Genomic DNA, 22,472 nt, shown 5'->3' on the forward strand with positions numbered 1-22,472 from the left:
CAGTGCCTCCACGTTTCGTGTCGAGGCACCAGGAGGTCCTTTGACGACAGTCTCGGTCGACCCTCGACGTTCGTCGACGTCATCTGGCGGTGGAAGACTTCGGGTGAACTCAGTTGGGCTCCCCGTGTTGTCCTCTCCCTGCGCTCAGGCTTAAGCTTCACTAAATACGGTCCCAGTATCGACGGGGGCCTGGTGTCTGGGGCAATCGAATGTCTGTCCCGACCACAGCAACCATACTGCCGTCAGTCCAGTCTTTGAATTCAATTCCCCAAGTGTGATACAAGCATAAGTGGGCGCGAATTCTTTCTCCGACAATAGCAACATGTCGTCGACCCGCGGCCGCGGGGCCATTCTGTACGTTGGGACCGCGCAACAAATTAGCAGAAAGGCCTAACTATGATGGTCCTATACTCACGGACTCCATGCGACGACACGAGCCAGGATGCAGGGTTGCAAGGATGTTAGTCCGCGCTGCCTTGAGGACCTTCGGCTAGGGGGTGCGCATCCTCTCCGGCGGGTTTCTTCTGTTCTGCCTGCATACTCTGACGATGGATATCATCCATGTCCTCCCTCCAGCTGTAGAATTCTTGGAAGTTAGGCACAGTGCTTCAAGTCACACTCAGCTTTCCGTCGCGATTTGACCAACTCCACATTACTACGTACCTCAAAATACCTCGTCCATGCGAGTGTGGCATCTTCCGCCTGACGAGCTCGTCCAACCGATCGTACCGTTCTCGCAGTGCTGGACCCATCCCAGTATTGCCAGACGTCCAATAGTCTCCATTATGGCCAATGCCTATACAGACGCCGCGCGACGCAATAGTACCGGAGAAGTGCTTCTCTTGTAGTATACTGTCCAATCGCGCCAGGACATCATCCTGCTCCACTGTCGTCAGCAGTCCGTCCAGGTCTTCGGCGTTGTGGTCTGTCCGAAGCCGTAACATAACAGCCATAGCTTGGAAGTGTTTCGAGACGATGCGAGACAGGATGTGCGGGATCCAGAGCCACTCTGCAAAGGGATGCCACAGATAGATCTCCAACCTCCACAGGTGGTCGTGGTGTGAAAGGTTGCAATGTCGCTCTGTGGGCATGAAACAATCAGCGAAGTGGCTCAAGAGATAACTAGGAAAACCTGCCGACTGTGGCATCAATTGCATCGTCACGAACAGGAGAACTGGGATAAATATTGAGCTCAACCGTTTCTGCAGATGTGGAACTCGCATCCAACAAAGTCTGGCTTCTGCTGGCTGCCGAGGATGGATCCAACTCGCCATCTACCCCAAAAATGAGATTGCGCACTCGAGAAGCCCGGCTGATCTGCACGAAGAGGTCTTCAACCGCTGGTGCAACCCATCGCACATCGAGATACTCCAGATTTGCATAGTTCAGTGGGAGAGAGGCCGGGGAGACGTGCTGTTTCTGCGAGCAGTCAACATTGACGCACCATAATTCACTAAGCCGCGGGAGTGCTGACACGAGGTGGCGAAGCTGGGCGGCGCTCGACAAGGTAACCTTGTAGAGGCAAAGAACGTCAATGGCGCTGAAGACCCCCAGGAAGCCGATGTCATCCATTCGGACCGAGCCGATGGTCCACTCAGCATCTTCAATGGTGATCCTCGACAACCTAGGAGCCTTGCCCGCGAGCATAGCGGCAAACGTCCCCAGGTGCCGGATCGGTTGGCGCTCCCCGGGAGAACCACCTGATATGACGACCTGTTCAATGACCTCACGGAGGCGAGGTTTTGCGCGGAGCATCTTGGAGAGCGAGAGGACGTCCGTCCGGTCTCGTAGATGGATGCGTTGACGAAGATGGTACCACGTTAGGTAGTACCAGTCTTGGCATACGAGGGCGCAGGATGTGAGAGTGGTCAGATGTGGCTCGCCCTTTGCAACAACGTAACCCGTATCCCATCCCGCAGCTACGTGGTCGATGATCCGTTCACAGACCTCCACAGGAAGCCGCGGGATCGAAGGTCCGTGAGAGGAGCCCTCGGATGTTGATACAGCTGTAGTACTGTAACCCACATGTGTAAACTAAAGTATCTGCGTCTGGACAGTGGCACTTACATCGACTCTGCTCTATCCATTCTGTTGACGTGGAATGTGCGCTACGGCGACGTGACCGCGCTGTCGCACAGTTGAGAATCTCCTGCCCGTGGCGACAGCAGACCGTCGACGTTGGAAACACGTTACTAATAGCCTCGTTATCTGAGATTGCGGCTCTCCAAGGACAAGCATAGTGCGATAGCACACTACCTGATGTCCGGTATGTACACTGGCTCCCAGACAAGCCAGATGCGCCGTCTTGGTCGTAGGTTCGCGCGGTGCTAGCGCTCGTTGGTGGTCGCGACGCTAAAAGGAAAGCACGGGGTCAGTAATGATATTCGTCCACGAAAGCGGAGCCGTACCTCGTGAGGACTTCTGGTGTGCGCTGCAGAAACAATCGCGGCTGGACGAGGCGGAGAGCGCAGGGAGAGCGAACGCAAAGATAGGCGGTACATATATGCATCGATACAACGTAGCGCGCGCTCGCCGGCGGGGATAGAAGCGTCGAACACAGACACACGACGTCGCAAGTGGTTCTTTGCTTCGAGTAAGTAGGCGCGGTGAGATCCAGACTGTCCGCAGTCATTGCGAGGATAGCCCTCTACGGCCTGGAGTCTCTGCAAAGCAGTACTCATGTCACTAATTTCATCCAGCGGCGATGCACGATGAATACATACAGAGGACCGCTCTCCTTGAATACAGTGCCGCACCTCCATCAGGAAAAAACCCTCCCGTGAATGCGCCGTAATACACTGTTATTCTGCGGAATAGACAGTAATGTCATATGTTCCCCAGTTTTTCGGGAATAGCTTTTGTTAGCTAGTCTCCTCTCTTTCAAGTACGAATGGATAAGTAATATGGTGCATTCCGGAGCATGATCTGCCATTCCTGCCTCATTGAGTCGTAGTACTTCGTTAGTAGCATATTCCCTAGATGCTACGACAGTTCATTGACAACGCAAATCGAGATTGAGCAACATTAGATTCATTGGGTGATAAAGTATGGAGCACAAAGACACAAGAGTGGTTGAATACTACAGGTAGTAGTACTGGGAATAGTATGCAATTATGTACGACTTCTCCGAATCTACTCATTGGGTATATCATCCCAGTCAATGTTCGTGTCACCAATTCGCATACCCGAGTGCAGGGTACGGCCAGTGTCATCGCACTGACAGGCGGCGCGGGCAAGCAAGCTATAAAAGCAAGGGCTGTGAATGTAGCATAAATGACTATCCTTTGAGCTGTGCAGTGACGAAACTACTAACCGGGTATTAGACGAACTCGCCCACATGCGCATACGACTCGGCGGCAGGCTCACCAGTCATGCGTAATGTCGAGTCGTCGACGTGTTCAATGTGCGCAACACTGGGAACACGTAAGTCATCTTGTATCTTGTCGTGGCTTCCAACATCGCTGACGCAGGTCCACTACAGAGCTCCCTCCGCTATCGGCTGCATCTGCCACGCAAGGAACGTCCGGGTTGCCAGGCGTCTCGAGGATGTGGAGGGCGTCTGCGTGGAGCGTTGCGCACGGACAAACGGATAGGTTCGCAGCCAGGCGGGCCATTGCCGTTGCGACGATTGTCCGTTGGGCGACGAGAGCGAGTGTCCGTGCGAGGGGAGCATCACGCGTGTGGTAGAAGAGCCATTTGGCAGGAGCTGCGAGAAGGGTGGCGAGAATAAAAATGTGAGCAGTGTGTTGGGCCAGCTCTAGATGTACTAAAGGCACTCACTCGGCGAGCACATCAGATGCGTACATCGTAGGCAATCGAGACGGGCAACAGGTTGGTACACGACAAAAGGGTGTGACTGCATACAAAAAACCTTTTGGAGTCAGTACTAACGAGAAACGATCGACAGTGAGGTACTCGCCGCACCTTATGCCAACAGACGCAGCAGGGATAGACGAGGGCTAGGACGAGCGTTGCTGGCAGTTGGACGCGACGTGGCGATGAGACGGACACGTGACCAAGTTCAGGGCAGACAAACTGTGGCCTTGTGTTCGCGCCGCAGAAAGTGGCTCCTCTGCGTCTACTACTAGCTCCAATGCCACGCCGCGGCACCCCAATCTCATTCAATCCAACAGCAACAGTGCATCCTCGGCCTCAACCTTCACGCCCATCTCCACCTTCACCTGCGCCCTCATCGCATCGACCGCCTTCTGCACGCCCATGCCGAACACCGCAGAAGACGCCAGCAACGACGGGGGCAGGGACGAGCTCAAACTGGGCTTGTTCAACGGCGGAGGCCGCTGGCGCATCGCACACGCGTACGTATACAGCTTGCGTAGGTTCTCGCTCGGCGGCTGCATGGGCGAGGGCGAAGTATACCGTGCCTCATACCGTGGCATGGGCATCTCCCCGCGAACGTCGTTGAGCGAGTACGGTGGCGGAGGCTGGCTCGGGTGGAGCGCATGCACGAGGGGCGGCGACACCGACGGCGAAGCACCCGTCGAGTCATTCCATTCACATGTAAGTACACATGCGCTTCTGTCCGACACTCGGTGTAACGTTCCTTGGCAGAGTCGACTCCCGCGCGATTTCGATTACACGTACAGCTCGTTACTCGAAGGCGTGAAACAGGAAGCACACGGTGCGCATGCAAGTCTCGTGCAGAACAATGAGACTACCTGAGTCAGGCAAATCCGTAGCAATGGGGCTGGCAGAAGGGCGTGCACGATGAAGGCAACCAAAGTGAGTAGCACATAGGCTCGAATCTAACAGTGCGCCCTTCTTGGGCATGCCAGACTGCTGCCTCCTTTAGCAGTACTCTCGCGAGCAGGCATATCGGCGAATAGTACATCTGTCTGCGTGCTCGCTCATGCGCCCTTTACCAAGTTGCTCGCGCGCCCGCGCTCCTGCTCGCTCGTTCGCTCACTTAGTCGCTTCTACTCGCAGTCGCTCTGACTCACTCACCCGGCCTCTCGCTCACGCACTCGCTCGCCTGCGCGCCCCCTACTCGCCTGTAGGCTGTTCGTCCCGCTCGTTCGTTCATTTCGCCCACGTTTCCTTTCGCCCATACTTTCTTTTGCCTGCGCTTCCTCTCGCCCATCTGCTCGCGCTCCCTCGGCCTCCAATGCACAAGCATTGATGTCCTCCCGTGACTTTCGACATAGCAGATGCAGGTGAGTGTTTGCGCTGATCCAGTATGTACAGTGTTGTGCTGTAGCATTGTACGACGTATCTCGGATGCAAATACGCGATCATGACCAAACAATATATTCTGTTTTCTTGAGCAATATGAAGCTATGAATGCATCGGGTGTGCTCTCTGTTGGATTGTAATGAGTACGAGTATCATTGCCGTCAAGTACTATTATTCAGTATTCTGTCTTACCATTATGTTGCTGCCTGTAGTCAGTTTCATGCTGGTGAATGAATGCATAATTACGAACTCGTACAGCAGTGAAGTGTATGGAAATAAGAATTCAATGCATTATTTCGAATGACATCAGAATGACTCGCCATTACTGAGCCTCTACGTATTATTCAGAATGGTCAACTATACAGCATAATTCCGAGGAGCGTTTTTTCCTGATGCGTTTTAGTGAGCGCGCGGCGCGAGGCAGGCTGTCCGAACCTTGACTCAGCTTCTTCAATGTGTGCCTATCGATAATCAAGGTGGACCACATACTGTAGAATTTAATTCAATCCGGCGCGGGTTGTGACGTGTGACGGCCGCGCCGCCTGAAGACGGCGCGGCGCGGGCGATGGTGACGTGTGACACATGCGCGCAGACGGTGCGGCGGCGCGTCAATGTGCTCAAAACATCACCAAAATGCGTGCTGGAGACCGCCGCCGGAGGCGGCGAAAAATATATGCATTTGTCACGACCGGCGGGGCCCTCAGTGACCTGTGACAAGGGCCGTTTTCCGGTGCGGCGAGGGGCCTTGTGACGTGTGACCGCCGGATTGAATTAAATTCTACAGTATACGTAGGCTGGTGACCGCCGTATGCATGCTGGGGGATAAGGCCGCCTCAAGTACGCCGGTTACTTGCCGGCGGTACGCATCGCGTTGACCTGGACATTTGGCAATCATACAACGACAGCTGGCGACCGGAAATTGAAACTTGAAGCCCTCCAGCGCTCGTGGGTTAGGCTACCGTCGACGCGCAGAGCTGAGAGCAGCGTGCGTCCTTTACAGGCATTCAAGTTACTATGTACATACAGTGCTGGCTCCTGTCAGTGTCGGGGCCGGCCCGGATGCCCACCGCAGTGTTTGAATTTGCGCTCAGGCTCGCAAAGTCGACTTACAGCACGCTCCACACACCCACATCCGAAAGAAATGTCACGATGCAATTGAATGGGAGTACTATAAGACTACACGACGGTCTACAGGATACAGTAGTACATATGCGCGGTGGGTAAGTAAGCAGAACAGCGGGTGTGCGTAGATGAGTGAGTTGTGTATCATATGTATACAGCTGCCAGAACATGAATCAGGACCAGCGACAGCAACGAGAAACGGAGCGCATTATCCAGTCGGAACGAGCAGAGCGAGAGAGGCAGACAGGTCCCAGGAAACAGGCTCGATGACGGAATGGAATGATAGGCTCAGAGAGAAACAGTACGCGTGCATGACAGCAATCCACTGCGTGACGTCCAGGGCGCCGGTCAACGGTGGGGGGACGTAAGGGAGGGGGCAGGTGGCCTGATTGAATGCGGGATCCAGCGACAGCAATGACCGGAACAAGGTGCGAGGGTGAAGGTCCGAGAGGGAAGCACGCGAGGGTAAAACCCCCGGGGGGCGAGTCGACATGAGGCAAAAAGCCTCTTCAGGCTCATACGGTGTCCATCCGCGACGTACGCTTGATGCTCGGTCGTTTCGTCAACATCGCCTCGCCCTGCACGCCCTCCTTGGGCAGCTCCGTCGGGCTCGCGCCCCGCTTCGTCCCGCCCGGCGACATCGACAGATGCCCATCGATCGCGGCGTCCTCCCGCATGTAGTCAGAGATGCTGCGTTTCCGCGACACGCCCCGCTCTCGCAGCGACGCACCCGAGCCCACGGAAGACACGGTCTCCGGTGAGTGCATAGGCCCGTCCATAAAGACGTCTTGACGGTCTGCGAGCAGTGCACACTGCACCCCTGGCGTTCCGAGCACCCTGCGGCGACAGACGACCCAACTCCTCCGCCTTCCTCTCCTCGTCCACGATCATCAGCGTCCCTTCAATCACAGCGCGATACACGAACACGTATTGCCGCAAGCTCTGGCACAGGCTCATCCGCTGCTCCCTCATGTCCTCGATCACCCGGCGGATAGGCTCGTCGTACGTAGAGAGCAGCGGCGGCGACATGTCGGTGTGCAGGCGACGCGGCTGGGTATAGTCAAAGACGCGCCCGCGCTGGTACTGCGAGCCCTCGCCATGGACAGTGCCCTCCTCGTCCGCCAGCCCTCCCGCAGGCGCAGTCGTGTCCGAGCTCTTCGACGAGCGAGATTCGGCGTGGGGAGGCGAGTCCGCAGGGCGCACCGCCGACCTCCAAGTGTCAAGACGACTGACGTGCGCCTCCGCGTCGGACTGGCGCTGGGAATGGGAATGACGCGCATGATCCGGGGACCGCAGCTTCCCATCGACTTCGACTTCCCCAGAGCTCGGGCTCGGCGAAACGCTCGTCTTCTCCTTCTTCGACAACGTCATATGTGCCGCCTGCTTCGCCACGGCCGCCGACAAGCTGCCGGAGCTTCCCGTGTGGCTCGACGGCGGGCTCGTCGACTGCGCCGACAGGTACGACGTCGACCGCGCCGTCGATTCTCCTGACAGGTCCGTTGAGCGCGTCGCGGGTCTCGAGGGGATCGGCGAGGAATCCGAGCTGCTGGATTCCCAGTCCTTACCGGCTACCGGCGGCGCGTCCCCACTCGTGCTCGTCGAGCTCGACGGCCACCTATGCATGGCAGCGCGCCGCACCTCGTCCACGAGCTCCGGCGACGCTGGGACCACCGTACGAGGGACCTCCTTGCGCAGCAGTCTTCTCCTTCCCAGCCGGCCCGTCCTGCTTCCGCTCGCCGTCCACGTCCATCGCTTCGGTGAAGCCAGCGACGCGCACGCGCACCTCCTCCGCTCCAACCGTCACAGGCACCGTGAACTCCGGCACCGTGGGCGACCTCGAAGGCGCACGCGACGGACTGCGCGCGCGCTCACCAGAGGAGGCCTTAGAAGACGGCAGACGGCGCGACGTATGCTGCCGCTTCGGCGTCGGCGCGACGGGCACGGCAGTCTTGACGCTAATCTTCTGAGGCTCCTCGTCTGCATCGCTCTCGCTCTCGCTGCTGCTCTCCTTCGTGCGCCCGCTGCGCCGCGCGATCTCCCGGAGCCACTCGAACGGCAGGTCGCCGACGCGTCTTCGGACCCGGCGGGGCAGGCGCAGCGCGATGCCCGATCCACCGGACAGCTTCGTCCGGTGCGCAAGCTCGAAAGTCGAGGTTCTGCCGGATCGCGTCAGAGAACGGGTTGAACGCAACCTAAACGGATGAGAAGGTCATGTCAGCAGCTGCGATGTCACCCATACCCAGCGACGTGACGTGACACTCTGCATGCTGCGTCGGGTAGCTCCAATGATTATAGCGCGTGAGGGATGAGTTGAATAGATGAGACAGGGAGGTACATAAGCGGCGAGCCGGGTGGAGGAAAGAGGCCTAGAATCACGGCATTGCCTTGTACGGCGCGCACCGTTCTCACCGTTCGCTGCTTGCGCGCGGTCCGAGGTCACGCTCGCGGCGGGCAAATCACACCCAGCGTCGCCGGTCCCAGTTGCGTGCATTCACGGGCGTGTCCAGTCCGTGCACGGCAGCCCGATCGAGCTCGATGTCACGCGCGCAGGGTCGCGGTGGACGAGGTAGGAGTCGGGCAGACCTGAGAAGAGCGCGCACCCGTATGAGAAGCGCCGGATTTGCCACGAGCATCCGCATCGGCGTTCTTCGCGATTCGCGAGGGCTTGGGGGTGGGAAGAGGGCCACACGTCAGGCCTTCAGGGCTTGACCAGGCAGGATATTCGGGAAGCAGCGCGGGTAGCGAGGACGCTCGAAGGGCGCATTATTCTGCGCAACAGCAGTGCGGCGTCGCACAGAATGCCAATCAGAGGTGAAGCGTCCTCGGGCGTGCTTGGAAATGGCGTCCGGGCCGCTCGCGCTGTCGTCCGGAAGAGTCGCCAACCAGACACGTTCGATCTTCCTCCGCCCAAGAGGATCAACGTGATGGGCGAGTCGGAGGGGGAGAACTGCGAGGCAGAAAGGTCGGTGCCCTCTGGATGCGACCACCCGGCCCGAAGCCAACACGAACATCGACAGAGGGCACCGCGTAGTCTCACTGCGGTTGCGGCGTGGAGAAGTAGGGGAGGGCGCTGGGCGCGAGCGAGAGCGACGTGCAGTTGGGGGATGCGCGGCATGCGAGTTTGCCCATAGTTGAAGACGCCGCCCTCGAAGAAGAGCGTGCGCGAGCTTTCCGAGAGTGTTCGCATTGATGCGCACGGATGGATCTTTCCAGCGAGATTGGTCACCGTGCGCCGCGCGTCCCGTGCACGAGCGATGGGTAGTTCGGCAGCGGTGACCGCAGGAGAAGAGTTGCTCCGTGCGTCGGGAGCCCAGCGCATTCCATCGCATGTACTGGGGTTGAGTGTGTACGGAGATCGTTCGACATCGACGGCCTGCGCATGAATGGATTAGTCGGGTTCGAGTAATAACCCGCATGTCTAGCACGCACCTCCTCCACACGCGCACGATGATCCTTGTGATGGGGCCCACCGGTTGTCGGGACAGGTGCACTATCCTGCGCCCTGGCTAAGCGGCGATGGCTCAATCGTAGACGGCGAGTGTCCCTGGGTTGGTAAGGACCGCGTCGAGGAAGGGGCCTTTGTGAACGTGCTGCGGGCTGGGTACCTGTCCGGGGAGTGGTTCCACATTTGCGGCACGAGTTGTTCGAACTTCGAAATCGTCTGTGACGTGTTGGTTGAGAGTTTCCTGGCTGCTCGTGGATGGCTGTGGGCGTGACGTTGTGCGCTGGCTGAGGCCGATGGATACCGTCGGATGCACGAGTGATAGTGACAGCGAAACGGGGACAAGCTGTATGCGGTGCTCTCGAGGCTTTCACGCCCTGCTCAGGCCCCGCCTGCCCGCTGCAGAAGCAGGTAAGCTGTGGCATGCCTGAGCGATACCTGTATAACAGTGTTTGGTGTGTCTACACGGTACTCACATCAGCTGCGAGAGCCCGCGTGTCGATGGCTTGGTGAGAGTCGAGTGGCGCAGGATTCTATCAGCGCAGGAATCCTGCTGACCAACGGTACATGGTGGCTTGCAGTGAGGGCCCATTGGTGTTCGTGAACACGTCAACCCATGGTGTCCGGCCGAGTCTGTTGCTGTCCGCCTATGCGATGTGGTGGTCATGTACATGCTCGGTGCACTGACAACGCGCGCGCGGCGCCGGGGGACCCCGAGACTAGGGTTAGTGGTGAATCGCCGAGGCGGGATGTCATGTTACAGCCCCGATCACTACTCTATGGACACCAACGCGCGCAACGCTGGTGCGTGAAGCACGGGCGCGGCGGGAAGCGTACAGTACTTGCACAGCCAGTGCAGCATCGGGAAGTGTGGAGGGGAAAACCGTCACACGTCGGACTCGGCGCCTACGGGCGTCATTGCACTGGGTACAATTGTTTTTTCTATTCGCTCGTCTCTCCAACTCGCTGAGTGCGTCTATTGGAAGACTCTGACCATACGGTTACCCTATGCTACTAACTTTATCAGCGCGCTTGCGACGAACCAGAAGGCTGCGACGCGGACCCGCAAGTAAGACGGGACGAGCGCCACGACGACGAGTTAAGTGCCGCACCTAGGGCGCGATTAGCAGATAGCACCGCGTGCGTGCTGCAAACCTCGTACCGAGACACGGGTCCGTTGCTCAACGCCGGAAGGGGACTCAAGGTACGTCCGTCGCCCAGAAGGGTGTTCATATGGCTGCAGTACGATGCTTTCCTTATTCGGTATCATTCCTTCCCGATCTGTCAACCACTCACGCGTCGCGCTTCTTTCGAACCGCCTCCCACTCGCCGACGTCTCTTTCTCGCTCTTCAGCTTTTACTACTAGTGCTAGTTGTTTTGTCTCTCCCTCTCGCTTCAATGGCTCGTGTCTCTTCGTGTGTCTTAGCACTGGGCAGCGTCGTCCTGACCGCTATCGAGTTTCTCTGCAGTTCTCTCATCTCGCAGTCCCGACTCCGGTACATTTGTGCGACGAGACCGTCGCGTGCGCAACACTATTCGAGGAGCAAGTCGAGCAGAACGTCGGTAAGTGTTCCTCTAGTTTCGGCGGTCTAACTACTCGTTACAGACCACCACCGTCGTCCTTCACCGAGCCCTACGTCCATCTCGACTAGTCGACATCCCGGCATCAGGACGAGCGCGCGTGTGTTGTTGGTGCTTGCCCTCGCCACGCACGCGTTCTTTCCGACAGCAGGGACTCGCGAATGCATATCAAGCAGGACTTCATCCCTCACGACGAGACGCCAGCCTACGCCGCGTCGCGACTCGGTGGCGGGGAATCATCGCCCTCAAGCCCAAATACTGCGAGCCCACGTCCCCGGCAACCCTCGAGTCTGGCGACCACCAGTCTTCTCCCCTCATCAACCTCCGCCCTCAGCAAACCTCGACCCCTCTGTCCGCCCTCCATCGTATGCGGCTCACACCGTTCGCGCTGTCCCGCCGTCAAGCATGGTCACCCCGTATGTGTCCACTATCACGCCGCCGACGGCCTACCTCACCGATCCGCTAAACGCATACGCGCACCTCAGCATGCCGAAGCCGTTCGTGCACTGGATCGGGCCACCTCTCGATGTCGCGCTCGATTCCCGTACTTCAAGCAACCTCGGCCGTCTCGTTCGCAGTAGGTGCCGCCCAAACGGTATCCTCTCTTCCGTCCCCGTCCCCATGCTCTCCGTCCTCTCCCTCGACGACCTCTCTCCCGAATGCCGCAGCCATAATGTTCTCAGTAGCCCGCCTCCACCGCACGCAAGCACTCTCCCTCGCATCCTCTTTCGCCGCGTCCTCGTCCAGCCGTGTCATGGCATTCCTCCCCACTGCCGCCATGTCATGATGTCCACCCTCTCGCGACGACCCTCCGACTACAACATCCTCCGACCGCAACATTTGTCCAAGCCGCTGCGACAGACACCCCCTGTGGTCATACCCTTCTAGAAGACGAATTCGAAAGAGCCGTCAAACCCGCTCTCCCCCGACGCGGCGTCGCTGCAGATGGTAGCGCGCCCGCCGTCCGCTCCGAAGGCCGAACGGCGCAAGCCGACCGTGAAGCCGACCGAGGCTGTCCTGCGTAGCCCCGGACCGCTCCACTCACGAGTCACGACCTGTACGCTGACAGACCGACGGCGTGCGGTGCGTCTGAGACACCCGGCACCGTGCAGCGGCTCTGCGCACTGCTGAAGGGGCCCATGCCTCAGCTCATACGGATAGGCGTGCGGAACAAGGGCTGCGCAGGGCTCTCGTACTACCTCGAATACGTCGACAAGCCGGGCAAGTTCGACGAGGTCGTCGAGCAGGACGGCGTGAAGGTCCTCATCGACAGCAAGGCACTCTTCTCTATCATCGGCAGTGAGATGGACTGGTCCGAGGACGCGCCCAGGTGCATTAGTCCCCCGTGTTCCCACCTGCGATCGTGCTCATCTCGCTCCGTATGTGCAGCACGAAGCTCGCGTTCAAGAACCCGAACATCAAGGACCCGTGCGGGTGCGGAGAGGCGTTCAGCGTCGGCTCGTGAGCGGGGCGCGCCGAGCCCGAGGTGTACGCTTACCACGTTCTCTATAGACTCCCCCGGATGATGCCTGTGCCACGCACGAGCTAATATCCCTGCTTCACCACATCTGTATTCATATATCACTACCCGGTAATACATTAGACGGTATTCGGACCGTACGCTTCTTCATCTCATGAAGCGCACTACGTTTGCATGCAAGTGGCGAGTCTGTCACGACGATGTTTTGATGGTGCCTACGCTTCGCTGTACTTACTGTTGTGTGCTCACAAGACCCCCATGTTGCGCGTAGAGGCACCAGGAGGTCACTTGACGACAGTCTCGCTCGACCCTCGACGTTCGTCGACGTCTTCTAGTGGTGGAAGACTTCGTTGAACTCAGCTGCGCTCCCCGTGACGGTGTTGTCCCCTCCCTGTGGCTCACGCGCTCGAGCCTAAGCTTAGTGAAACAAGCACGCTCGTAGAATTGACGGAAACTTGAAATCTAGAACAATCGATTGTCCGTCTCTAGCGCACACCCATACCGCCGTCCGTCCAATTCTTCAATATCCGAGAAATGATCATTTGCGATACAAACATAACTAAGTGGGCGCGAATTCTTCCTCCGACCATAGCGATGTATCGACCCACGTTGCGGCCGCGGGGCCATTCTGTACGTTCGGACCGCGCAACAAATTAGCAGAAAGGCCTCACGATGATGGTCCTATACTCACGAACTCCATGCGACGATACGAGCCAGGATGCAGGGTTGCAGGGATGTCAAAACGTGTTGCGTCGAAGACCCTTGGGCCGGAGGTGCACCTCCTCTCCAACGGTGTTCTTCTGTTCAGCTTGCATACTCTGATCATGTATGTCTTCCATGTCCTCCCTCCAGCTGTCGAGTTCTGGGAAGTTATACACAGTGCTTCAAGGGACACTCAGCTTTCCGTCGCGATTTGACCAATTCCGTAGTACTACGTACCTCAATATACTTCGTCCATGCGAGCGTGGCATCTTCCGCATGACGAGCTCGTCCAACCGATCGTACCGCTCTCGTAGTGCTGAACCCATCCCAGTATTGCCAGACGTCCAATTATTTTTAGTATCGGCAATGGCTATACAGAAGCCAGTACCGGAGAAGCGCTTCTCCTGCAGTGTACTGTCCAATCGCACCAGGACATCATCCTGCTCCATTGTCGTCAGCATTCCGTCCAGGTCTTCGGCCACGTGGTCCGCCCGACCCCATAGCACAACAGCCATAGCATGGAAGTGCTTCGAGACGATGCGAGATAGGATGTGCGGGATCCAGGGCCACTCTGCAAAGGGGTACCACAGGTAGATCTCCAACTTCCACAGCTGGTCGTGGTGTGAAAGGTTGTAATGTCGCTCTGTAGGCATGAAACAATCAGCGACGTGGCTCGAGAGCTAACTAGGAAGACCTGCCGACTGTGGCATCAATTGCATCGTCACGAACAGGAGAACTGGGATTGATATGGAGTCGAACCACTTCTGCAGATGTGGAACTCGCATCCAGCAAAGCCTGGCTTCTGCTGGCTGCCAAGGATGTATCCAACTCGCCGTCCACAGCGAGAACGCGCAGTCGAGAAGCCCAGCTGATCTGCACGAAGAGGTCTTCGACTGCTGGTGCAAACCATCGCACTTCGAGAACCTTCAGATTTGCACAGTTCAGGGGGAGAGAGGCCGGGGAGACGTGCTGTTTCTGCAAGCAGTCAACATTGAAGCACCATAATTTCCTAAGCCGCGGGAGTGCTGACACGAGGTGGCGAAGCTGGGCGGCGCTCGATAAGGTGACATTGCAAAGGTATACAGTGCCGACGTAGCTGAACACCCCTAGGACGCCAATGTCTTCCATTCGGACCGAGCCCATGGTCCACTCAGCATCTTCAATGGTGATCCTCGACAACCTCGGAGTCTTTCCCGCGAGCATAGCGGCAAACGTCCCCAGGTGCAGGATCGGTTGGCGCTCCCCGGGAGAACCACCTGATATGACGACCTGCTGAATGACCTCACGGAGGCGAGGCTTTGCACGGAGCGTCTTGGAGAGCGAGAGGACGTCCGTCCGGTCTCGTAGATGGATGCGTTGACGAAGATGGTACCACGTTAGGTAGTACCAGTCTTGGCATACGAGCGCGCAGGATGTGAGAGTGGTCAGATGTGGCTCGCCCTTTGCATCGACATAACTCATATCCCATCCCGCAGCTACGTAGTCGATGACCCGTTCACAGACCTCCACAGGGAGCCGCGAGATCGCAGGTCCGTGAGAAGAGCCCTCGGACGTCGATGCAGCTGTAGTACTATAATCCACATGTGTAAACCAAAGTACCTGCGTCTGGACAGTGGCACTTACATTGACTCTGCTCTATCCATTCCGTTGACGTGGGATGTGCGCTACGGCGACGTGACCGCGCTGTCGCACAGATGAGAATCTCCTGCCCGTGCGCGGCGACAGCAGACCCTCGACGGTGGAAACACGTTACTAATAGCCTCATCAGCTCAGACTGCGGCTCTCCAAGAACAGGCATAGTGCGATAGCACACTACCTGATGTCCGGTATGTACACTGGCTCCCAGACAAGCCAGATGCGCCGTCTTGGTCGTAGATTCGCGCGGTGTTGGCGCCCGTTGGTGGTCGCGACGCTACCAGGAAAGCACGGCGTCAGTAAAGAGAATCGCTGGCGAAAGCGGAGTCGTACCTCGTGAGGACTTCAAATGGCTCTTGGTCTGCGCTGCAACAACTCAGGCTTGAAGCTGGCCGAGGGGGAGAGCGCAGGGACAGCGAAGGCAACGATAAGTGGTATATATATGCATCGATACAACGTAGCGCGCGCTCGCCGGCGGGTATAGAAGCGTCGAACACAGACACACGACGTCGCAAGTGGTTCTTTGCTTCGAGTAAGTAGGGGCGGTGAGATCCAGACTGTCCGCAGCCATTGCGAGGATAGCCCTCTACGGCCTGGAGACTCTGCAAAGCAGTACTCATATCACTAATTTCATTCAGCGGCGATGCACGAGAAACACATACAGAGGACCACTCTCCTTGAATACAGTGCCGCACCTCGTTCTAGTGAGCGCGCGGCGCGAGGCAGGCTGTCCGAACCTTGATCTTGTTCAATGGGTGCTTATCGATAACCAAGGCGGACCACATAGACGTAGGCCGGTGACCGCCGTATGCATGCTGGGGGATACGCCGGTTACTTGCTGGCGGTAGGCATCGCGTTGTGTGACCTGGACATTTGACAATCATACAACGACACCTGGCGACCGAAAAGCTCTCCAGCGCTGGTGGCTACCGTCGACGTGCAGAGCTGAGAGCAGCGTGCGTCCTTTACAGGCATTCAAGTTACTATGTACATACAGTGCTGGCTCGCGCATTTGAGGTCCTGTCAGTGTCAGGGCCGGCCCGGATGCCCACCGCAGTGTTTGAATTTGAGCTCAGGCTCGCAACACAATCGACTTACAGCACCGTGACGCTCGACACGCCCACATTTGAAGAAATGTCACGATGCAATTGAATGGAAGTACTATAGGACTACACGACGGTCTACAGGATACACTAGTACATATGTATGTGCACGACGGGTAAGTAAGCAGAACAGCGGGTGTGCGTAGATGAGTGGGTTGTGTATCATGTATACAGCTGCCAGAACATGAATCAGGACCAGCGACAGCAACGAGGAACGGTGCGCATTATCCAGTCGGAACGAGCAGAGAGAAACACAGACAGGTCCCAGGAAACAGGCTCGATGACGGAATGGAATGATAGGCTCAGAGAAACAGTACGCGCGCATGACAGCAATCCACAGCGTGACGTCCAGGGCGCCGGTCAACGGTGGGGGAACGTAAGGGAGAGGGCAGGTTGCCTGATTGACTGCGGGATCCAGCGACAGCAATGAGCGAAACAAGGTGCGAGGGTGAAGGTCCGAGTGGGAAGCATGCGAGGGTAAAGCCCCGGGGGGCGAGTCGACATGAGGCAAAAGCCTCCTCAGGCTCAGGCTCAGACGGTGTCCATCCGCGACGTACGCTTGATGCTCGGTCGTTTCGTCAACATCGCCTCGCCCTGCACGCCCTCCTTGGGCAGCTCCGTCGGGCTCGCGCCCCGCTTCGTCCCGCCCGGCGACATCGACAGGTGCCCATCGATCGCCGCGTCCTCCCGCATGTAGTCAGAGATGCTGCGTTTCCGCGACACACCCCGCTCTCGCAGCGACGCACCCGAGCCCACGGAAGACACGGTCTCCGGTGAGTGCATAGGCCCGTCCATAAAGACGTCTTGACGGTCTGCGAGCAGTGCACCCCTGGCGTTTCGAGAACCCTCCGGCGACAAGCGACCCAGCTCCTCCGCCTTCCTCTCCTCGTCCACGATCATCAGCGTCCCCTCGATCACAGCGCGATACACGAACACGTATTGTCGCAAGCTCTGGCACAGGCTCATGCGCTGATCCCTCATGTCCTCGATCACCCGGCGGATAGGCTCGCCGTACATTGAGAGCAGCGGCGGTGACATGTCGGTGTGCAGGCGACGCGGCTGGGTATAGTCGAAGACGCGCCCGCGCTGGTACCGTCAGCCCTCGCCCTGGACAATGCCCTCCTCGTCCGTCAGCCCTCCCACAGGCGCAGTCCTGTCCGGACTCTTCGACGAGCGAGATTCGGCATGAGGCGAGCCCGCAGGGCGCACCGCCGACCTCCAGGACGACTACCGTGCGCCTCCACGTCCGACTGGCGCTAGGAACGACGCGCATGATCCGGGGCCCGTCCAAAGAAGGCTCACCGACAATCAAGGTGGACCACATAGCTTTGAACGTGGGATCGAGGCTGCGCAGGGTTCTGAACAGAGGAAGCGAACGCGAGGCCAATGTCGCATCCAATCCAGTACCAGCGAAGAGCGCGGGGCACGATCTGTATGTAGCTTCAGTTCTTTCGATCGCCGGGATGAGTGATACCTCGGCTCTGTGCGGTCGCGAGTCCAGAATGGCACTGCTCTTGCATGACCAGTCGTATGCGGGCCCTCGTACCTACCCAACATTACCTGTCTTCCGTATGCCCTACCGCATCCGCTCGGGCATCAACATGGTCGTGGAACACGCGACCACCCCGCTTGACATCGATGCTGTCGTGTCCTTGGTATGATCAATGTCCGTCTCGCGCACGCCTCGATGTCCTCTTCCGCGTGTCCAACTGCGCATCCAACAGAGTCATGCGTGATACGCACGTTGGTCAGGGACGACACTAAAAGGAAAGTCTACGTACATTTCAAGGGTGAAGGCGATGTAGCACAGGCGCACAATGGCCACATGACATCTCCATGACTGCGAAGACGACCTCAGCAATGTCATATGCGCTCAGCGGGACTGGACAGCATACCTGTTATCCGCTTATCCGATACATCGACTGACCTTGATTTGACACCGCCGATGTCAGGTACATAGGTAGGGTGGACGAAGGACTAAATGCGCATATGCGTGTATGTCACAGGCCTGTCGGACGCGAACGTGACATACCTAGAGCGGCTGGATGACACGTCGAACGCAGGCACGGCCGCAGTCAATCTTCGGCCGGACCAATCTGCGAAGGCGTTGTGCGGACAGGGCGGAAGTACGGCCGTAGGCGTGCGTCTGCGCAACGTTGTGGCTTTCTAACGATGGTCTGTGTGATGGACGCGGTTAACGAGAGTGTTCAGCTGCCAGTGTTCACAAAATGTCAGCAGCGATACTGCGCGGATAAAGGGCGAGGACTCACGGGATGAAGACAGCCTGCATGCTGTCAGAGTTTGTCGTCCGGGTATACGAAGCGTATAATGAACCCGCGAAGGCGCTGAGCTGCCAGATATCGCACCAGTATTGATACTAGTACAGGTCCATCTGTAGGAAAATGGCTTAAAGACAATAGGTACAGGTCAAAGACGTTCCAGTCGAGACGCACGCGGTGACATACCGTCACCTTAGGAAGAGGCGGACTGGTCTTCGGGTGGATGAAGCGCCGCACACTCGTAGGGCAAGCAGCAGTCGAGCACTGGCTTCGCCTGACGGCCGATCACTTATCAGTAGCAGCGCATCGTAGCAGAGCGGAGGAAAGGACGATGTTAAACGAGATAGAGGAAATGTCGCAGTGAGGCCGAGTACAGCTTGATCGAGAGCACGAGATGTCGACGGTTGGTCGACGGCCTGTTGTGCTGGCCGGCCTAAGAACGGCGAGCGGACTGTCCGCGCGCAACCCGATGCACAGGGACACCGTCCCAGAGGGAGCAGAACAGGTCGTCCCAGTCGCAGAAGTCGTCACCGAAAGAGAAGGCGCTCGCCGCTCCTGTCGATCGGCCCGCCTCCTCCGACATTTATCCGACCGGTCGACTCGCTGCCTGCTCGACGCTCGTCGTTGTTTTCGCCGCCCAGTCTGGCACGATCCATGACTTCCTCTGTGCACTATACGACCTCGAGGGTGGACCGCCCGCACTGTCCAGGAAGGTACCGACGCACTGGCCGTCTCCCGAGGCCCGACTTCCGCCCGGCGCAGCGCCATCTCCTTCCAGGCTACCAACGCTCGATATGTGCCCTTTCGCCCTGCGACCGCTTTGGCCGAACTCTCCACCAGTCCTAGCCACCCTGCTTTGTCACCGTGGCTCTCGTGCTCACTCATGACTGCCTTCCTGAAACATCCGCGTCTCAGGCTGGGCCTCCGACTGCCTCTTCGTCTTGACACCGTCCTACGACTCTGCTCGTCGTCACTGTGAGCGTTCACGAATGGTCAACACATCTACCGCAAGGTCACGGAAGTGGCCCTCCTCCGGGCTCATGAGTACACTGTCACGCGTTATGAAGCTCTATGTCTGTTCGTCCGGTGCGCGGGCAGTACCTGAAGGTAAGTGCCATCATACGGCTGTCAAATACTTGTGAGCAGCCACCGTTGAACATTGAGCAGATGCATTATCATTGCCATGCATTCCCAATAACGCTAGCGCATCCGTGCACACTTTCCCTTAGTTCTGCGGTACGTCGTCTCTTCGCATTGTCCGACTCAACTCGGTGGATCGTAGGCTTAAGTGTATGAGGTTTGGGGCTCCTATGAGACACAGCTGGTAGGCCCTCGCATTGCCTCGTCCCTCGCCTGACTCGCAGGGTGTGTCGGAAGACATCGACCGCAGATCACCAGGAGACGTTGGTCCACCTTTCGTTCAGTCCCGCCAGACCTTGTACTCGGCTTGTCGTGAGTGGGCGCGTTAATGGGTGTCCTTATAGCTGACGCGATGGTTGCCAGGTCTTTCGGAGTGAACCCCTCCTGGCGGGGCGGACTTGGCGGAGCGGACTTGGTCGCTCGCGGAATCATACGTCGTGGCTAAATGAAATCTCTCCCTATCACTGCTCCGTTCGTCCTCCCACTGGCCCCTTTTTTGCTTATCGGGTGCGCAACGTTATCACTACTGTACGTCATTTCAAGCCTTACAAAGGCACGATCACTATCCTGATTGACGTATCGCATTGGACGTGAGTGATAACAATGTACAATGCCATTTCATCGAGAATGCGATGTCCCTCCCATCGTGCCGTGGTATGTCACCATTTCGCGGGTCTTCCAGTGGCATTGGCGGTTACTGCAAGTGCGCTGATCACCGCCCGCAGACGTGAAACACATCCTTGCCTGTCCCGCCCTTGTCCCTCAGATTCTAGCTCGCCCGGGCTAGGGCTACGATCACCGAGCTGCGGCCCGCTGACATCAAAGGCTACGCGGTGATCTCCCCTTTCAATGCCCAGGTGCTGCGTCAGCAAGCCTCCCAAGAGGACCTGGCATGTTTGCGTGCACGCTGAACGGTCGTTGAAGGTATCCTCCCGACCTCTTCCTGTACCTGTGCGGCGGTGACAGCCCGAATTTATGACATCTTACCCGCAGCGCTACGATTGTCCTCGCCTGGCACTTATGATTATGAATGCCTGCCGCACCGACAGCTCACGCACGGATGCCAAGTCTCCACTGCCCGACTTTCCTGCACAGTTCAAGGGTGATCTGACACTCCCAAGAGCTCCGATCATGACGAGGCGATTGCGCGCTGGGCGATGAACGCGAAGCGCAATGCGAAGATCGTCGCTTCGTCAGGGATGTACAAGACATCTCGCTCGCAGTCCAGAACGCGCATTCACAGTCCAGTACGCACGTTCACATGGCCTTGAGATCGCTATCAAGGGCGGTGGTCACAACCCTGCATGCCCATCCTTCACCGCGAGGGCGGTCTCGTCATCATTGACCTGATTTAATACTTCAACTACGCCCGCGTTGACCCTGAGAGGAAGATCGGCTACGTTTCCGGCGGAGCGATCTGCGAGACCATCGACAAGGCCGCAACTGAGTATCATGGCCTTGCGACAGTCGGCGGTACGGTCAACGATGTATGTTTCGTTAATATCCGCATAGTATGACTACGCGTCCGCTGATGCTCAACATGGCGGTATAGCCGGCCTGACCCTCGGCGGAGGCTGCGGCTACCTGTCGCCGTCTCACGGAATCGCCCTCGACGACGTCCTCAAAGTGAGTCTCGTTCAGCTTTATGCTGCACGTATCCTCATGTGTTCCTAGGCCACCGTTGTCCTCGCTGATGGACCGGTCGTAAAGACAGAGAACACCGATCTATGTTGGGGCATCCGCGATGGCGAGTCGAACTCCGGCGTCGTCTCTGATCTCGGTTTCTACTAGCTCTACAACCAGCGCTGAACCGACTTCGCTGCGTCGCAATATACGACCGTAGTTAGCTCAAGGTTCTAACCGAGGTCACTGCGCAGTAGTGGGACCGCCGTGACCCGGGCGACAAGTCCTTGCAGATCCAGACAGTAGTCGTTGGGCCCAACGGCAAGCCTGCATGGTCATCATCTTCTACACCGGTTCAGAGGCCGAGGGGCGAGCGTTCTACAAGAATTTCGTTGGCATCGATCACATCTGAGGTTGCCAACGCGCTGCAGGTGTTGTTCTTCCAGCCCCCTGTTGCCCGTATTGACATTCATCTAACGTGTCTCACAGAATCCGGTCGCATACCACGGTCAGGGTGTCTTAGAAAGGCGTCGCGCATCGCAAGCCCGAATACGAGACCGCGCTCAAGTCGTTGGACTGCGTCGCCAAGCTCACCGCCTGGCCGCGCCCGAACCCGATGGCCACAGTTGAGCACTTCCCGCTCCACCAGACCGTTGCCAAAGACAGCGATGAATCCCCATTTCGCCGTGACCCGTCCTGTCCGTGCTCGTCAACGCCCTTTGGGTCGAGGATACGCTGGAACACCTGAAGCGCGGTCGCAAGAATGAATACCATGGCGGCGAGTTCCTTTCTCTTTGGCATCTGTATCTGGTAGGAGAGGACTGCGCGCACATGCAGGACCCCGCATACGCCGGCTGCTTCTAGGGTTGACGGAGCTTGGGGCGAGGAAGCGACTGGAAGAGCTGGAAGATGACTACTAGCCCTGGCGCAGCAACCGGCTCTTGAGATTGATTTGCAGGTAGGCTTTCGCCTCGTCTGCCTATGCCTCTGACCCGTCTCACGATTGCGGCCACAGTGCACCAGCCGTCTCTTTGGACCTCATGAGCCGTCCAAGGCTTGTCCGCGATCGTTCGCGGCTCTTTGTTCCCGTAGTGCCTCGTGTGGATCCGAATACACTTCCGTCACGCTCACGCGCCAGTCGCACCGTTGTGGCATCATGAAGGTCCTCGGAGGA

General features: G+C 57.8%; 9 protein-coding genes across 9 annotated transcripts; 3 read left to right on the forward strand and 6 right to left on the reverse strand.

The window, feature by feature from the left end:
• Positions 1-328: 328 nt before the first annotated feature.
• Positions 329-2,175, reverse strand: B0H18DRAFT_92212 (uncharacterized protein). Its single transcript, XM_048041604.1, has 5 exons — positions 2,068-2,175; positions 1,137-2,014; positions 664-1,081; positions 416-606; positions 329-352 (listed from the first exon to the last, which is right to left on the reverse strand). The coding sequence occupies exons 1-4, from the start codon at positions 2,085-2,087 to the stop codon at positions 462-464; spliced, it is 1,461 nt and encodes a 486-aa protein (XP_047887235.1). The 5' UTR covers positions 2,088-2,175; the 3' UTR covers positions 329-352; positions 416-461.
• Positions 2,176-4,121: 1,946 nt separating this feature from the next.
• On the reverse strand, positions 4,122-4,358 carry B0H18DRAFT_1124779 (uncharacterized protein; the record flags this gene model as incomplete). The annotated part of the gene is made up of 2 exons (XM_048034907.1): positions 4,122-4,272; positions 4,321-4,358. 2 exons carry the CDS (start codon positions 4,356-4,358, stop codon positions 4,122-4,124), a joined length of 189 nt encoding a protein of 62 aa, XP_047887236.1.
• A 2,469-nt stretch (positions 4,359-6,827) lies between these two features.
• On the reverse strand, positions 6,828-10,179 carry B0H18DRAFT_1124780 (uncharacterized protein; the record flags this gene model as incomplete). Its single annotated transcript, XM_048034908.1, has 8 exons — positions 6,828-7,108; positions 7,164-7,927; positions 7,989-8,468; positions 9,350-9,457; positions 9,510-9,685; positions 9,742-9,814; positions 9,873-9,973; positions 10,030-10,179. The coding sequence occupies 8 exons, from the start codon at positions 10,177-10,179 to the stop codon at positions 6,828-6,830; spliced, it is 2,133 nt and encodes a 710-aa protein (XP_047887237.1).
• A 1,136-nt stretch (positions 10,180-11,315) lies between these two features.
• Positions 11,316-12,177, forward strand: B0H18DRAFT_1040835 (uncharacterized protein; the record flags this gene model as incomplete). Its single annotated transcript, XM_048030563.1, has 1 exon — positions 11,316-12,177. A coding segment is annotated over exon 1 (338 nt), but the record flags the coding sequence as incomplete, so codon positions are not given.
• On the forward strand, positions 12,069-12,813 carry B0H18DRAFT_1040836 (uncharacterized protein). Its single transcript, XM_048030564.1, has 2 exons — positions 12,069-12,666; positions 12,726-12,813. Exons 1-2 carry the CDS (start codon positions 12,476-12,478, stop codon positions 12,799-12,801), a joined length of 267 nt encoding a protein of 88 aa, XP_047887239.1. The 5' UTR covers positions 12,069-12,475; the 3' UTR covers positions 12,802-12,813.
• Positions 12,814-13,424: 611 nt separating this feature from the next.
• On the reverse strand, positions 13,425-13,851 carry B0H18DRAFT_1040845 (uncharacterized protein). The gene is made up of 3 exons (XM_048030565.1): positions 13,756-13,851; positions 13,508-13,698; positions 13,425-13,444 (listed from the first exon to the last, which is right to left on the reverse strand). The coding sequence occupies exons 1-2, from the start codon at positions 13,842-13,844 to the stop codon at positions 13,554-13,556; spliced, it is 234 nt and encodes a 77-aa protein (XP_047887240.1). The 5' UTR covers positions 13,845-13,851; the 3' UTR covers positions 13,425-13,444; positions 13,508-13,553.
• Positions 13,852-14,157: 306 nt separating this feature from the next.
• On the reverse strand, positions 14,158-15,359 carry B0H18DRAFT_92367 (uncharacterized protein). Its single transcript, XM_048041607.1, has 3 exons — positions 15,335-15,359; positions 15,142-15,249; positions 14,158-15,088 (listed from the first exon to the last, which is right to left on the reverse strand). Exons 2-3 carry the CDS (start codon positions 15,159-15,161, stop codon positions 14,203-14,205), a joined length of 906 nt encoding a protein of 301 aa, XP_047887241.1. The 5' UTR covers positions 15,162-15,249; positions 15,335-15,359; the 3' UTR covers positions 14,158-14,202.
• A 1,158-nt stretch (positions 15,360-16,517) lies between these two features.
• Positions 16,518-17,294, reverse strand: B0H18DRAFT_1215428 (uncharacterized protein; the record flags this gene model as incomplete). Its single annotated transcript, XM_048036634.1, has 1 exon — positions 16,518-17,294. One exon carries the CDS (start codon positions 17,292-17,294, stop codon positions 16,788-16,790), a length of 507 nt encoding a protein of 168 aa, XP_047887242.1. The 3' UTR covers positions 16,518-16,787.
• Positions 17,295-20,832: 3,538 nt separating this feature from the next.
• On the forward strand, positions 20,833-21,466 carry B0H18DRAFT_959235 (uncharacterized protein; the record flags this gene model as incomplete). The annotated part of the gene is made up of 4 exons (XM_048042791.1): positions 20,833-20,922; positions 21,061-21,162; positions 21,188-21,301; positions 21,350-21,466. 4 exons carry the CDS (start codon positions 20,833-20,835, stop codon positions 21,464-21,466), a joined length of 423 nt encoding a protein of 140 aa, XP_047887243.1.
• Positions 21,467-22,472: the final 1,006 nt, after the last annotated feature.

This window comes from Fomitopsis serialis (assembly GCF_022376445.1).
Source record: "Fomitopsis serialis strain Sig1Antser10 chromosome Unknown B0H18scaffold_133, whole genome shotgun sequence".
In the NCBI taxonomy this organism is placed as follows: Eukaryota; Fungi; Basidiomycota; class Agaricomycetes; order Polyporales; family Fomitopsidaceae; genus Fomitopsis; species Fomitopsis serialis.

What these genes read in the sequence shown, in the direction of transcription:
- B0H18DRAFT_92212 (XM_048041604.1), bottom strand. Translation starts at nt 2,087, where the DNA reads ATGGATAGAGCAGAGTCGAT. An exon ending in ATGGATAGAGCAGAGTCGAT is followed by an intron (nt 2,015 to 2,067) that starts GTAAGTGCCACT and finishes TGTGGGTTACAG; the next exon opens with TACTACAGCTGTATCAACAT. An exon ending in TGCAATTGATGCCACAGTCG is followed by an intron (nt 1,082 to 1,136) that starts GCAGGTTTTCCT and finishes TCATGCCCACAG; the next exon opens with AGCGACATTGCAACCTTTCA.
- B0H18DRAFT_1040836 (XM_048030564.1), top strand. Translation starts at nt 12,476, where the DNA reads ATGCCTCAGCTCATACGGATAGGCGTGCGGAACAAGGGCTGCGCAGGG. An exon ending in TGGTCCGAGGACGCGCCCAG is followed by an intron (nt 12,667 to 12,725) that starts GTGCATTAGTCC and finishes CCGTATGTGCAG; the next exon opens with CACGAAGCTCGCGTTCAAGA.
- B0H18DRAFT_1040845 (XM_048030565.1), bottom strand. Translation starts at nt 13,844, where the DNA reads ATGGGTTCAGCACTACGAGAGCGGTACGATCGGTTGGACGAGCTCGTC. An exon ending in CATGGACGAAGTATATTGAG is followed by an intron (nt 13,699 to 13,755) that starts GTACGTAGTACT and finishes TGTCCCTTGAAG; the next exon opens with CACTGTGTATAACTTCCCAG.
- B0H18DRAFT_92367 (XM_048041607.1), bottom strand. Translation starts at nt 15,161, where the DNA reads ATGGATAGAGCAGAGTCAAT. An exon ending in ATGGATAGAGCAGAGTCAAT is followed by an intron (nt 15,089 to 15,141) that starts GTAAGTGCCACT and finishes TGTGGATTATAG; the next exon opens with TACTACAGCTGCATCGACGT.